Here is a 16,807-nt window from a genome sequence, read left to right on the forward strand (position 1 = left end):
AGAAATGCTATGGAACACTCCCACTGTGGGTACTATGCACATGGTACAATCAGAGATGTTACAATTGGGAATGTGCCTGGCATTTATTATAATATTATGAGCAGGATATGTTAGGACCTTCAAAGTCATTTTACTGATTGAGAAAGCACATTGATACTGAGCACGTTAATCTGATTTTGACTACCCATTTTGGAAGCATGTCAAATGCTTTTTACTGAGCCTAGTGTATGTTGTCAGTGGAATTACTTCTGGGGACTCAGCAGTTCATTTTTTAACACATTGGGTGTTTGACGGTTTTTGTCATATAGTTTTTTAAAACAGGTTCTATGTGAGTTTTTTTGTTTTCCTGGCTGCCTGCATGAAGGTGAATGTCAAAGTTGTTTATCGTATACATACTTTGATAATAAATGTATTTTGAACTCCGAACAACATGAGTTCAATTGTTTCTCAGAGTGGTAGGCCAGGAGTGTGATCACAGGCTTAGATCAATTTAGTTACTTGCATTTCGGGACGATGGTTGAAAGAATGATTGCTTTGGAAGATAGAGAAATCTAGGGAGTACTAGTAAAATTTATGATTGATTAAATTTAAAACCTCGTAAATGATCAGTTAACCGTATAGTTTCAGACGAGTAAATAGTTTATTGCTGGTGTGGTTAATGCATGCCGATAGTTGATGTTTTCTGTGGGTTTACTTCTTTTACAAGGAAGCAATATAGTATACATGAGTGTAATTTTGCATGTGTTTTTTAAACTGACTTTTGATAGATTGCACTAGTCATCACTTTTACTTGAGAACTGTGCCTTCAGTAAAATAACACACACACACAATGCTGGAGGAACTCAGAAGGTGCAGCAGAATCAATGGAAAAGAGTAAACAGCCAATGTTTCAGGCTGAGACCCTTCATCAGGACTGGAAAGGAAGAGAAGTCCAAGTAAGAAGGTGGGGGGAGGGGAGGAAGAAGTACAAGGAGGCAGGCGATAGGTGAAACTGGGAGAGCGAGAGGGGTGAAGTAAAGATCTGGGAAGTTGGTTAGAGAAAGAGATAAACGGCTGGAGAAGGAAGAATCTAATGGAAGAAGACAGAAGTCCATGGAAGAAAGGGAAAGGGGAGGAGCACCCGAGGGAGGTGATGGGCAGGTAAGGAGAGGAAGTGAGAGAGGGAAATGGGAATGGGGAATGGTGAAGGAGAGGAGAGGGTGCCTGCATTGGAAATTCAAGGATTGATGTTTATGCCATCAGGTTGGAGGCTGCCAAGATGGAATACAAGATATTGCTCCTTCAACCTGAGTGCAGCCTTATCCTGGCAGTAGAGGAGGCCATGGACTGACACGTCGGAATGGGAATGGGAAGTAAAATTGAAGAGGGTGGCCACCGGGAGAAGATGTTCTCTTGGTGGCTCTATATCTGTTATTTGTGTCTGTAAGCAACCAAACGAAAGAACCTACAGGCACTGCAGTCAGCAGGCAGAGAAGGAGAGGTTGCAGAATCAAATGTGACATAATTGCAGGGGGGAAAAGAACAGACTTAGATGATGAAAAGGAACTTGTGAAACTGTGGTAGCTCAAATATGGAAGGTAGATACACTGTGATGGAATTCCAGATGGGAGAGATTAATTTGAAACGTGTAGAAACTATGTAATGAATAATTGAATCACGTAAGAAATATCAGCTTACAAAGTAAAGAATGCACAAAAATAGTCGAATTCATTCTGTACTAAAGATTGGACACACTTGATTGGAAAGTACTTCACAATGCATAACAAGTGAACAATAAAATTCATGTGAAGTTTTCAAAACCTTTCCTGGCAAGCTCCCTGAACAATTATTAATTTTTGTAATACTTATTCAAATTATATCTGTAAAAATGTAGCAAGTGATTAACTGCACCCTACACTGTTTGATTTATTCCAGGAGGCACTGTTTCCCGCACGTGTGATCTTTGATCTGCTCTTTTTCTTCATTGTTATCATCATTGTGCTCAACCTGATCTTTGGGGTTATCATTGACACATTTGCTGATTTGAGAAGTGAGAAACAAAAGAAAGAAGAAACCCTCAGGTCGACCTGCTTTATTTGTGGTATGTACCGCTGCAAATACTTGTTCAAGTAAAATCAAAGCAATCCATAGGCAATTAACTTTTAATATTGAAAGTAACATGTAATGCCTAGTCCTTTGGTGCAACGAAGCACCTTCCAACAACGTACTTTACACTTTATTGTCACCAAACAATTGGTACTAGAACGTACAATCATCACAGCGATATTTGACTCTGCGCTTCCCACTCCCTGGATTACAAATATTAAATATTAAAAATATTTAAAATAGTAAAAATTAGTAAATATTAAAAATTTAAATTATAAATCATAAATAGAAAATAGAAAAATGGGAAGTAAGGTAGTGCAAAAAAAACGAGAGGCAGGTCTGGATATTTGGAGGGTATGGCCCAGAACCGGGTCAGGATCCATTCAGCAGTCTTATCACAGTTGGAAAGAAGCTGTTCCCAAATCTGGCCGTATGAGTCTTCAAGCTCCTGAGCCTTCTCCTGGAGGGAAGAGGGACAAAAAGTATGTTGGCTGAGTGGGTCGTGTCCTTGATTATCCTGGCAGCACTGCTCTGACAGCGTGCGGTGTAAAGTGAGTCCAAGGACGGAAGATTGGTTTGTGTGATGTGCTGCGCCGTGTTCATGATCTTCTGCAGCTTCTTTTGGTCTTGGACAGGACAACTTCCATACCAGGTTGTGATGCACCCTAGAAGAATGCTTTCTACGGTGCATCTATAAAAATTAGTGAGGGTTTTAGGGGACAGGCCAAATTTCTTTTGTTTTCTCAGGAAGTAAAGGCGCTGGTGGGACTTCTTGGCAGTTAACTCTGCTTGGTTGGACCAAGTCAGGTCATTTGTGATATTGACCCCGAGGAACTTAAAGCTTTTGACCTGTTCCACTTGCGCACCACAGATGTAAATTGGGTTGTGCGGTCCACTACTCCTTCTGAAGTCAACAACCAATTCCTTTGTCTTGCTGACATTGAGTGATAGGTTATTGCCTTGGCACCATGCCACCAGGTTCTTAATTTCCTGTCTGTACTCAAACTCATCATTACCCGAGATACGGCCTACAATTGTTGTGTCATCAGCAAACTTATATATTGAGTTTGAGGGAAACTTGGCTACACAATAACTCAACACATAAGGCTTTACAGAGAAGAATGTAGAGACTCCTTACAGATGACACCAGAATTGAACTCTGAACTCCGATGCCCCGAGCTGCAATAGTGCCCTGCCAACTACTACGCCACCATGGCACCCATCATCTATGGTCATTCCTGTATGCCATAGGTACTACATAAATGCAAATTCTTTTGAACTACATCCTGACTCATGAACAGTAGTGATTGAAGAACCAAGTATTTATGGACATACATAAATATGTGTAACAGAACTCTTGCTCGAAAAGTGTATATGAGGAAATGTCTTGTCATTGAAGGGATAGGGGACAAAGGGATTTACAAATAAGCAGAAATAAAATGATATTCTGTGACACAGTTTAATTTGGCAGAATGTAATTGAGAATGTTATCATTGTGGAGTGAAACATGATGATGAACTTTTCCAAGTCATTTTGTGTCACTCAGATATTTGATGGGCCATTTCCTGGTATGAGTTGCACTAGCACATTAAATCACATCATTCCCCTTTTGGACTAAGTTTTAGCAAGAGTATCCATAACCTGATTACTAATTGTAATTCGTGCCTAGCTGAGGCACTACCAAGATAGGTCCCTAAACACCTGTTACTGACCCACTGTGAAAACCGCTGGTTTACAGCGGCAGTTCCAACAATAAACAGCATGTTGCCTCTTACAAAATAAAACCTCCTTCCCATACTAACTGCTTTTGTTTCCTTTCAGCATAGACATCTAAATATACATTAACATTCGAGAGAGAAATTTATAACCAGCAACAGGAATAACAACCGATACAAACAATTCAAAGTAGAATTAGGCAGAATAAAAAGTACTTTGGGAATCTTTCTTGTTGCTGTCACCACACAACCATCAGCAGATGGCTCATTTATATTGAGAAGCCTCCAAGAATGTTCATGATCATAAAAAAGAGTCAAATCTTTTGTCACTACTTCTGGTTGCAGATATCTCAGGAGTTCTCTTAGAGTCATAGAAAAGTACAGTACAGAAACAGACCCATCTAGTCCATGTAAAGCCATTTAAGCAGTCTACTCCCATCAACCCGTACCTGGTCCATAGCCCTCCATACCCCTAACATCCATGTACCGATTCAAACTTATTTTGAACATTGATATCAAACTCACATGCACCACTTACGCTGATAGTTTGTTCCCCCATCTCATGGCCCACTGACTGAAGAAATTTCCCCTCATGTTCCCCTTAAACTTTCCACCTTTCACCTTTAACCCATGACCTCTAATTGTAGTCTCAGTGGAAAAAGCCTGCTTGCATTTACCCTAGCTATATGCCTCATAGTTTTGTATACCTCTATCAAATCTCCTCTCAATCTTCTAGGTTCCAAGAAATAAAGCCCTAATCTATTCAATCTTCACATTAAAACTCAGGTCCTCCAGTACTGGCATTATCCTTGTGAATTTACTCTGTACTCTTTCAACCTTTTTTACATCTTTCCTGTAGGTAGTTGACCAAAACAGCACACAATACTCCAAAGCAGGCGTCAACAACGTCTTTTACTACTTCAACATAACATCCTATCTACTGTACTCAATACTTTCATTTATGAAGGCCAAAGTGCCAAAGCTTTTTTTATGAGCCGACCTACCTGTGATGCCACTTTCAATATATCATGTATGGGCATTCCCAGATCCCGTTGTTCCACCACACTCCTCAGTGCCCTGCCATTCACTGTGTAAGACATACCTGGTTTGTTCTATCGATGTGAAACACCATAAGACCAAAAGACTAGGAGCAGAATTAGGCCATTCAAGCAATCAAGTCTGCTCCACTAATCCGTCATGGCTGATCCCAGATCCCACTCAACCCCACACACCTGCCTTCTCGCCATATCCTTTGATACCCTGACCAATCAGGAAACTATCAATTTCCGCTTTAAGTATACCCATGGACTTAGTCTCCACCACAGTCTTTAGCAGGACATTCTACAGGTTCACTGCTCTCCTAAAAAATATTCCTCCTTAACTCTGTCCTAAAAGGTAGCCCCTCAATTTTGAGTCTGTGCCCACTAGTTTAGGATACACCCACCTCGCATTTGTCTGCATTAAATTCCTTCTGCTATTCTTCAGCCTGTTGATCCAGCTGGTCCAGATACGGCTGCAAACTCTGATAGTCTCCCTCACTGTCCACTACACCACAAATCAGCCGTAATTAGCAACTCCCTGCGGAAAGCAGAGAGGGGGAGGAGGGAAAGATGTGCTCCGTAGTGGGATCCTGTTGGAGGTGACGGAAGTTACGGAGAATAATATGTTGGACCCGAAGCTTGGTGGGGTGGTAGGTGAGGACCAGGGGAACCCTATTCCTAGTGGGGTGGTGGGAGGATGGAGTGAGAGCAGATGTACGTGAAATGGGGGAGATGCGTTTGAGAGCAGAGTTGATGGTGGAGGAAGGGAAGCCTCTTTCTTTAAAAAAGGAAGACATCTCCCTTGTCCTGGAATGAAAAGCCTCATCCTGAGAGCAGATGCGGCGGAGACGGAGGAATTGCGAGAAGGGGATGGCATCTTTGCAAGAGACAGGGTGAGAAGAGGAATAGTCCAGATAGCTGTGAGAGTCAGTAGGCTTATAGTAGACATCAGTGGATAAGCTGTCTCCAGAGATAGAGACAGAAAGATCTAGAAAGGGGAGGGAGGTGTCGGAAATGGACCAGGTAAACTTGAGGACAGGGTGAAAGTTGGAGGCAAAGTTAATGAAGTCAACGAGCTCAGCATGCGTGCAGGAAGCAACGCCAATGCAGTCGTCGATATAGCGAAGGAAAAGTGGGGGACAGATACCAGAATAGGCACGGAACATAGATTGTTCCACAAAGCCAACAAAAAGGCAGGCATAGCTAGGACCCATACGGGTGCCCATAGCTAGACCTTTAGTTTGGTGGAAGTGGGAGGAGCCAAAGGAGAAATGATTAAGAGTAAGGACTAATTCCGCTAGTCGGAGCAGAGTGGTGGTAGAGGGGAACTGATTAGGTCTGGAATCCAAAAAGAAGTGGATAGCTTTGAGACCTTCCTGATGGGAGATGGAAGTATACAGGGACTGGACATCCATGGTGAAAATAAAGCGGTGGGGGCCAGGGAACTTAAAAACATCAAAAAGTTTAAGAGTTGAAGGGTGCTGCCCTTTTTGCAGGCTATGAGTCGATTGAAACTGAAGAGGTTTGCAATTGTGACCTGACAGAGCATCCGTCCACTGTTGCTGCTGATAATCTCAATTCCATTTTGCAGGATGGCATTAAAACATCCATGCATAGATCCAGACATTCCCCAACCGGATTCGGTAACTTCAGCTTTTTTTTTTTCGTTTCATACAGGCCTTGAACGGGACAAGTTTGACAACAAGACAGTGTCATTTGAAGAGCACATTAAACTTGAACACAACATCTGGAATTATTTATACTTTATTGTGTTGATACTAGAGAAAAATGAGACTGATTACACTGGGCCTGAAAGCTATGTTTATCAAATGATAAAGGTAACATTTTAGTTAAAAGGACACTATTGTGTTCAGTTTTATCCTGTCACGTGTTCAAACAGTTTCTTACTACGTAAATGTGTTTGACTGATAAAACACGTTGCTGTACCTCTGAGTCAAAGCTCTAATCCAGCTCAGACTAATGACAGGACCTTTCCTCAGTCATCTGAAATGTATCTTATCCTGGTTCTGAATATTTGAGCAAATGTCAGAAATCTGCCTCTGCTACTGTAGTAATTGCCATAATTCAGAAGATAGCTGTCAGAAATCATCAAGTCCTTCTCCAGAAATGTGAGCATCGACATTTGTGCTGACGCTCCAGAGAATCACCGAGGATGTGTCCTGCCCTTGGAGACTCCAATTTTCATGACCCACTTTAACCGAGACCCCCTCTCTCATGGGTGGTTATAAGTAAAAAACTTTTCTGGTTTACTTTTGATTAAGTGCAAAAGTAAATATAACATGGTGTCTTGGTTACAATACCATCATAAAAACAGATTACCTGGCATTCTTTCTTATACTGTTTAAGCGAGCTTTTACCAAGGGTATTGGCTCTCACAGTTCCAACATTATGGAGTCATAATGCTATCGGTAGTGTTTCAAGGCAGCTTGGATGGATTTGAAATTCCTCTTCCAGACTGAAGACGTACAGAGTTGAAGGAGCATTGTTCATTTACCTGATCAAAGATATTAACTCCAAGCTGTTAGTATGCAGGAAAATGCTCAGTCTAAATGAGCATTTATGATCAAATCATAATGATAAGGCCAGAAACAGTAAATGACGTTTGCTGTTACCTTACTACCTTTTGCATGAATTACTTCCATAATGATCTTGCTTTTTGACCGCAGTTCCTTAGAACTTAAAATCTATTTGTAAGATTGGCTTACTGCTGCTGATATCTTTTATAAGCTCCCTGATTGTCACAGCTACCTGGACTATACCTCTTCCCACCCTGTCATTTATAAAAATGTCATGTCCTTCTCTCAGTTCCTCCATCTCTGCCACATCTGTTCTCAGAATGAGGCTTTTCATTTCAGAACAAGTAAGATGTCCTCCTTCTTCAAAGAAAGGGGCTGTCCTCCCTCCACAATCAACGCTGCTCTCAAGTGCATCTCTTTCATTTTGTGCATGTTTGCCCTCATCCCATCCTGCTGCTCCCACACCAGAGATAGGGTTCCTCTTATCCTCCCCTACCAGCCTCCACGTCCAGCACACAATTCCCTGTAACTTCCTCCAGTCCCCAATGGGATCCTACCACCAAGCACACCTTTCCCTCTCCCCCCGCTTCCCACTTTCCACAGCGATCATTCATTACACAATTCACTTGTCCACTCATCCCTCCCCACCGATCTCCCACCTGGTATCTATCCTTGCAAGTGGAACAAGTGTCATACCTACCCCTATACCTCCTCCCTCACTACCATTCATGACCCCAATCTGTCTTTCCAGATGAGATACTTCACCTGTGATTCTGTTGGGGTCATGTACTGCATCCGGTGCTCCCAATGTGGCCTCCTGTATATCAGTGAGACCTGATGTAGATGGGAAGAGTGCCTCACCGAGCACCTATACTCGGTCCTCCAGAAGAAGTGGAGTCTTCTGGTAGCCACCCATTTCAATTCTCCCTCCCATTCACATTCCAACGTGTCAGGCCATGGCCTCCTCCTGAGACCACACTCAGCTTGGAGGAGCAACACCTTATATTCCATCTGGGTAGACTCCAACCTTATGGCATGAACATCGATTTCTCAAATTTCCGGTAATTGCCCACTACCCTCTCCTTCACCCTTCCCATTCCTGTTCTCTCTCTCTCATTATCTCCTTATTTGCCCATCACCTCCCTCTGGTGCTCCTCCTCCTTCCCTTTCTTCCATGGTCTCTACCCTCTCCTGTCAAATCCCCACTTCTCCAGCCCTGTATCTCTTTCACCAGTCAACTTCCCAGCTCTTCACTTTACACCCCACCCCCCAGTCTCACCGATTACCTACCACCTTGTACTCCTTCCTCCTCCGCATCCCCATACCTTTTTCCCTCAGTCCGAAATGTCGACTGCTTACTTTTTCCATTGATGTTCCCTGGCCTGCTGAGTTCCTCCAGCATTTTGTGTGTGTTGTTTTGGATTTCCAGCATCTGCAGATTTTCTCATGCTTATTCCTGGTACATTTGGTTTCTTTCAAACATTGGAGTGCAGCCGGCCCAAATATCTGCACAATTCTTCTCAGAATTGGAAATGGAACTTTTCTCACTATGAGCAGGTTAGGTGGCATGGATTAGTTGCAACAGCATGTCAGTGTAATCCTCTGCCCTTGAATTTGAAAGATTAAAACTTACTGTAAAAAATAGGCAGCTAGTCTGGATGGATAATGATTCAGTACTGCAGGACTGTTCCAGTACTGGAGATGTTGCCTTGTGGATGATGGTCTGTGTCCAAGAAGATTTAAAAGATTCCCCTGGCTCTATTCAAACAATAATTAGACCTGTTGACCAATATTGCTATTAATGTAGGTTATCTGATGAATGTCATTGTTGTCTTGTTGGTTCCTTTGTGAGAATAGGCTGTATTTTGTACTTAATTATGAAGCCTTTGCATTGCCCAGAGAAAGTAGGAGGAATACTGTAAATACAGTTTCTTAATCTTATTCTCACTTCCAATTTTTTTATTCATGGTGAAGAATTAACTAAATGATACATTGCAGCTTTTGGTCCATTCCCAGAGATTACCTGATTATTGTTCCCTTTTACGTGCTGTAGACCAAAAACTTGGATTGGTTTCCACGCATGCGTGCTATGTCCCTGGTCTCTAATGAAGGGGAAGGGGAACAGAATGAAATTCGAAACCTGCAGGAGAAGCTATTCTTGACGATGAAGCTGGTAACAATTCTCACAAATCAACTTACAGATCTAAAGGAACAGGTAAGCACTTAAAGGGGGGGGCACTTCGTGCATTTTGCCAGTCATAGAGCCAAAGAGAGATACAGCAAGGAAACAGACACTTTGATGCACCTCCACGTGGAGCATCAACCCCTAATTCTATATTGATCCCATCTTTTATTCACTCTGCATCCTGACAACTCCCCCAGATTTACCACCCATCTACACACTGAAGGCAATTTAGACCGGTGTAGCAATCTGCATGACTTTGGGATGTAGAAGGAAGCTGAAGCAATGGAGAAATAAACATGGTCGCAGGAGGAATGTCCTAAATCCACTCAAGTGGCAGCCAGAATTGTGGTTTAAACTGAGCCTCTGCCACTGCGAAGCAGCTACTCTGCTCCCTACACTAGTGTGCTAAAATGATGAATCTTCCAGAGATCTTTATATCAAAGGAATAGTCGATGTTTTGGATTAGAATCTGTCGCGTGATCCCAACCCAAACTGTGAGCCATCCTTTGCTTGCACAGATGCTGCGAGACCCAGTGAGTTCCTTCAGCAGTTTATTTCTTGTCCAGATTCCAGCATCTTTAGTCTCTTGATTTTCCAGAGCATTTTGTTCCCTTCTTGGCCTTGATTTTTTTTCTGCCTTTCCTGAAGGCTATTTGTCATTTTTAAGCAATAGTTTTAAATATAGAAACATAGAAAATAGGTGCAGGAGTAGGCCATTTGGCCCTTCGAGCCTGCACTGCCATTTATTATGATCATGGCTGATCATCCGACTCAGAACCCTGCACCAGCCTTCCCTCCATACCCACTGATCCCCGTAGCCACAAGGGCCATATCTAACTCCCTCTTAAATATAGCCAATGAACTGGCCTCAACTGTTTCCTGTGGCAGAGAATTCCACAGATTCACCACTCTCTGTGTGAAGAAGTTTTTCCTAATCTCAGTCCTAAAAGGCTTCCCCTTTGTCTTCAAACTGTGACCCCTCGTTCTGGACTTCCCCAACATCGGGAACAATCTTCCTGCATCTAGCCTGTCCAATCCCTTTAGGATTTTATACACTTCAATCAGATCCCCCCTCAATCCTCTAAATTCCAACGAGTACAAGCCCAGTTCATCCAGTCTTTCTTCATATGAAAGTCCTGCCATCCCAGGAATCAATCTGGTGAACCTTCTTTGTACTCCCTCTATGGCAAGGATATCTTTCCTCAGATTAGGGGACCAAAACTGCACACAATACCCCAGGTGTGGTCTCACCAAGGCCTTGTACAACTGCAGTAGTACCTCCCTGCTCCTGTACTCGAATCCTCTCGCTATAAATGCCAGCATACCATTCGCCTTTTTAACCGCCTGCTGTACCTGCATGCCCACTTTCAATGACTGGTGTATAATGACACCCAGGTCTCGTTGCACCTCCCCTTTTCCTAATCAGCCACCATTCAGATAATAATCTGTTTTCCTATTTTTGCCACCAAAGTGGATAACTTCACATTTATTCACATTAAATTGCATCTGCCATGAATTTGCCCACTCACCCAACCTATCCAAGTCACCCTGCATCCTCTTAGCATCCTCATCACAGCTAACACTGCCGCCCAGCTTCCTGTCATCCGCAAACTTGGAGATGCTGCATTTAATTCCCTCATCCAAGTCATTAATATATATATTGTAAACAACTGGGGTCCCAGCACTGAGCCTTGCGGTACCCCACTATTCACTGCCTGCCATTCTGAAAGGGTCCCGTTTATTCCCACTCTTTGCTTCCTGTCTGCTAACCAATTCTCTATCCACATCAATACCTTACCCCCAATACTGTGTGCTTTAAGTTTGCACACTAATCTCCTGTGTGAAACCTTGTCAAAAGCCTTTTGAAAATCCAAATATACCACATCCACTGGTTCTCCCCTATCCACTCTACTAGTTACATCCTCAAAAAATTCTATGAGATTCGTCAGACATGATTTTCCTTTCACAAATCCATGCTGACTTTGTCCGATCATTTCACCGCTTTCCAAATGTGCTGTTATCACATCTTTGATAACTGACTCCAGCAGTTTCCCCACCACCGACATTAGGCTAACCGGTCTATAATTCCCCGGTTTCTCTCTCCCTCCTTTTTTAAAAAGTGGAGTTACATTAGCCACCCTCCAATCCTCAGGAACTAGTCCAGAATCTAACGAGTTTTGAAAAATTATCACTAATGCATCCACTATTTCTTGGGCTACTTCCTTAAGCACTCTGGGATGCAGACCATCTGGCCCTGGGGATTTATCTGCCTTTAATCCCTTCAATTTACCTAACACCACTTCCCTACTAACATGTATTTCGCTCAGTTCCTCCATCTCACTGGACCCTCTGTCCCCTACTATTTCTGGAAGATTATTTATGTCCTCCTTAGTGAAGACAGAACCAAAGTAATTATTCAATTGGTCTGCCATGTCCTTGCTCCCCATAATCAATTCACCTGTTTCTGTCTGTAGGGGACCTACATTTGTCTTTACCAGTCCTTTCCTTTTTACATATCTGTAAAAGCTTTTACGGTCCGTTTTTATGTTCCCTGCCAGTTTTCTCTCATATCCTTTTTTTCCCCTTCCTAATTAAGCCCTTTGCCCTCCTCTGCTGAACTCTGAATTTCTCCCAGTCCTCAGGTGAGCCACTTTTCCTGGCTAATTTGTATGCTTCTTCTTTGGAATTGATACTATCCCTAATTTCTCTTGTCAGCCACGGGTGCACTACCTTCCTTGATTTATTCTTTTGCCAAACTGGGATTAAAAATTGTTGTAGTTCATCCATGCAATCTTTAAATGCTTGCCATTGCATATCCCCCGTCAATCAAGTGTCATTTGCCAGTCTATCTTAGCTAATTCACGACTCATACCTTCAAAGTTACCCCTCTTTAAGTTCAGAACCTTTGTTTCTGAATTAACTATGTCACTCTCCATCTTAATGAAGAATTCCACCATATTATGGTCACACTTACCCAAGGGGCCTCTCACGACAAGATTGCTAATTAACCCTTCCTCATTGCTCAAAACCCAGTCCAGAATAGCCTGCTCTCTAGTTGGTTCCTCGACATGTTGGTTTAAAAAACCATCCCGCATACATTCCAAGAAATCCTCTTCCTCAGCACCTTTACCAATTTGGTTCACCCAATCTACATGTAGGTTGAAGTCACCCATTATAACTGCTGTTCCTTTATTGCACACATTTCTAATTTCCTGTTTAATACCATCTCTGACCTCACTACTACTGTTAGGTGGCCTGTACACAACTCCCACCAGCGTTTTCTGCCCCTTAGTGTTATGCAGCTCTACCCATATCGATTCCACATCTTCCCGGCTTATGTCCTTCCTTTCTATTGCGTTAATCTCATCTTTAACCAGCAACGCCACCCCACTTCCTTTTCTTTCATGTCTATCCCTCCTGAATATTGAATATCCCTGAACGTTGAGCTCCCATCCTTGGTCACCCTGGAGCCATGTCTCTGTGATCCCAACTATATCATAATCATTAATAACAATCTGCACTTTCAATACATCCACCTTGTTACGAATGCTCCTTGCATTGACACACAAAGCCTTCAGGCGCTCTTTTACAACTCTCTTAGCCCTTATACAATTATGTTGAAAAGTGGCCCTTTTTGATGCTTGCCCTGGATTTGTCGGCCTGCCACTTTTACTTTTCTCCTTACTACTTTTTGCTTCTACCCTCACTTTACACCCCTCTGTCTCTCTGCACTGGTTCCCATCCCCCTGTTGTGAACTAACCTCCTCTTGCCTAGCTTCTTTAATTTGATTCCCACCCCCCAACCATTCTAGTTTAAAGACACCTCAGTAGCCCTCGCTAATCTCCCTGCCAGGATATTGGTCCCCCTAGGATTCAAGTGTAACCCGTCCTTTTTGTACAGGTCACGCCTGCGCCAAAAGAGGTCCCAATGATCCAAAAACTTGAATCCCTGCCTCCTGCTCCAATTCTTCAGCCACGCATTTATCCTCCACCTCATCGCATTCCTACTCTCACTGTCGTGTGGCACAGGCAGTAATCCCGAGATTACTATATTTGCAGTCCTTTTTCTCAACTCCCTTCCTAGCTCCCTATATTCTCCTTTCAGGACCTCTTCCCTTTTCCTACCTATGTCATTGGTACCTATATGTACCACGACCTCTGGCTCCTCACCCTCCCACTTCAGGATATCTTGAACACGATCAGAAATATGCTTGTTTAAGCATTTAGTTTTTAAACCAACTGAATTTAAATGAGTCATTGTTCTTTTGTACAGATGACAGAACAAAGGAAACGAAGGCAGAGAATGGGATTTGTGGATGTACAAGGCAACCCAACTAACGTAAACCATCAGATGGCTAAAATATGAAAAATTCAATGGTGTCCGCAATATCACTTCCTAAGAATATCGTCCATTATTGACATCTTATTTCATTACAAAAAAATAACTGAATGGTAAATTATAATAAAAAATAGAATATTCCATGAGTAATGGAAGGTGTGCTAAGATAAGGAAACTACATTTTGCAAACTACATGTGAACATAATAATTTGTAAATTAAGTTGGGTTTAGTTCTTGGGAAAGGTATGTGGTTTGATATTACAGGTTTTGGTGATGATGTCAGGTGCAATACTTTATGTTAAAATATGTGACTATTACTATTTTCTTACTGAGGGTTTTATGTATTTTGAAAGCTTGTGATGTACAAAATTATTAATTTCTATGTTTTACATTTTGGTAAAATTGGAAAACTTGAAGAAATCTGCTGATTGTTGTCTTAGACAGGAAACATTACCACTTTATGAATCTTCCACTACTAACTTCCTCTTTTGGTTGCTGTCTGATATTTTCAGTCAAAATCGTTAAACTGCAGGATCTAGACCCACAGGATTAATACTGGAATATGTGACTTAACAGTGTTGCCTCATAAATTAATCGCTTTCCTGGGAATGAGCTCGTGTGTGTGTCTCCCTCTAGCCAAGTCTAAATATGCATATGCAGTGGCAGTGCTAATATTGTTGCACAGAATACATTGGCTACACTACCAAGGAAATTAATTCTCAGTATGGAATCTACAAAATTGTCGGTGTCCACTTGAGAGCAGTAATCTAATAAACTTCATTTTAAACTATTTATTGCAAATGTGAAGTATTTTGTAACAATTTTGTGCTCTAATGAACTGTGAGACAATAAAACACATTCCATCTCTGTAAAATGTCTCCAAGTACTCCACAATAAGTGCCTTACTATCCTGCTGTTTGTACACAGATGACTTAATAAATATAATTTATGTTGCCCTGAAAGATAAAGGTATTTTCAGTTTTCTAATTTTTTAATATGTCATCTGGATGCATGAGGAACCTCATTATCAATGAGCAGTGATGTCAGTACATTAGTAAGTTCTACATGCACTTGCTTTCAAGGCAATAACTGAGGAAGCAATGTCTCATATATATACACACTTACCCTAGTTATATAGCTACAGGGTTGTCTAACATGTTTTTTTGTGTTACAACTCTTGGTTAAAATGGGTCAAATTTGTTCAGAGGTTTGTAATCAAGCACAAGCTTATTCACTGTGGTTGAAACACTTACATGCAAGGTTACTCTCTTTCTAATGGTTTTCTATGAAGTAAATGGGTCAAGAATGTATCTTCTGAAAATGTAAGCATGAAAGCAATGAATACCAAAGATCAATAACCATTAGGGCAGATCTGTTAATTTGTATTATATTTTGTTTCCTTTTTTGATAGGAGCATTTGTTTAATGGTACAATAAGTCTTTGCTCTGTATATAGGAGCACATATTAACCATGAAATAGTGTAAAAAGTTGATGCATGTTTGCAGTTGGAGAATTGTTCAGAAGTATTTCTACTATCAGCTTCAAGGAAAGGAACTTCAGGCACATAGTTCAATATGTAAATATGTTTCTCTCTCCCCATTCTCCCATCCGCCCCCCCACCTTTTAAATCTATTTCTCATCTTTTTTTCTCCAGTCCTGCCAAAGGTTCTTGGCCTGAAATGTTGATTGTACTTTTTTTTTCCATTGATGCTCCCTGGCCTGCTGATTTCCTCCAGTACTTTTTGTGTGTTGAATATATTTCAAAAGTTCAAAGTAAATTGATTATCAAAGCATATAGATAACCCTGAGATTCATTTTCTTGTGGGCATACTCAGTAAATCTATAGAATAATAACCATAACGGGATTAGCGAAAAACTGCACCAACTTAGGTGTTCCAACTAATGTGCAAAAGACAATAAGCTGTGCAAAGACAGAAGACAGAAAATAAATAATAATAAATAAGCAATAAATGTTGAGAGCATGAGATGAAGTCTCCTTAAAAGTGAGTCCCTATGTTGTAGGAAAATTTCAGTGATGGGGCAAGTGAAGTTGAATGAAGTTACCGCTTTGGTTCAATAGCCTGATGGTTGAGGAGTAGTAATTGTTCTTGAACCAGCTAGTGGGAGTCCTGAGGCTCCTGTACCTCTTTGCTGATGGCAGCAGTGAGAAGAGAGCATGTCCTGGGTGGTGGGGGTCCTGATGATGGATGCTGCTTTCCTGCGACAAAGTTTTATGTAGCTGTGCTCAGTGGCGGAGAGGGTTTAACTGATGAACAACTGGATCATTACTAAGTGCAATAGTAATGATTTTAAAGCATCAGCAATAGACCGTCTTTAGTTGAAATTGGTTTAATTTATAATCTTTTTTTTCAAATGGGAATTCTTTATTTACAAATATTTTGTAAAAAGCAGACAGTTGTCTTTGCTATACAAAGGATACATTCAAACCGAAGAGAACACACAAAACTATCAAAGACTGTAATCTGAGAAAGAGTGTTGTTTATCAGGCTCACACAGTATAATGCACATTCAGGTTTATCTGGGAAAAATGCCACAAGGTGTGGTCACAATGAAAAGTAGCAGATGGTTATATGTTTGGGTTTGAGAGAAAGGGGATGTTCTGTTTTCTTTTTTTTAAAGTCAGGCAGGTCAACTAGTCCATCTTACTTATCTGCATCTACTTTCCAAAATAAATTAGCACCACACTTCCAATTGGTGGCATTTTTTGGATTCACATTATTATTTCAATGTGTGCACGCCATAAACTGGACTTAGATAAGTGTGATGGTGGGGAAAAGTGATAGAAATTGTCTGTCCCGGTTATGTTGAAGCTTGGACTCTTAGTTGATGAGGAATTGCAGGTTTATGTAATATTGATAGCCTCTTGTTTATCAGGCTCATACAGT

At 41.5% G+C, this 16,807-nt stretch overlaps 1 protein-coding gene across 2 annotated transcripts in view; it reads left to right on the forward strand.

Moving 5' to 3' along the window:
- The window catches only part of itpr3 (inositol 1,4,5-trisphosphate receptor, type 3), a 310,992-nt gene extending 296,137 nt beyond the window's left edge, over positions 1-14,855 (forward strand). For both annotated transcript variants that reach the window (XM_063065549.1, XM_063065550.1), the window contains 4 exons: positions 1,915-2,080; positions 6,518-6,678; positions 9,431-9,592; positions 13,836-14,855. In XM_063065549.1, the coding sequence (XP_062921619.1) occupies positions 1,915-2,080; positions 6,518-6,678; positions 9,431-9,592; positions 13,836-13,928 (582 nt within the window). In that variant the 3' untranslated portion in view covers positions 13,929-14,855. The remainder of the gene's footprint in view (positions 1-1,914; positions 2,081-6,517; positions 6,679-9,430; positions 9,593-13,835) is intronic.
- The last annotated feature ends 1,952 nt before the right edge of the window (positions 14,856-16,807 follow it).

Source organism: Mobula hypostoma, chromosome 13, assembly GCF_963921235.1.
Source record: "Mobula hypostoma chromosome 13, sMobHyp1.1, whole genome shotgun sequence".
NCBI classification, from domain to species: domain Eukaryota; kingdom Metazoa; phylum Chordata; class Chondrichthyes; order Myliobatiformes; family Myliobatidae; genus Mobula; species Mobula hypostoma.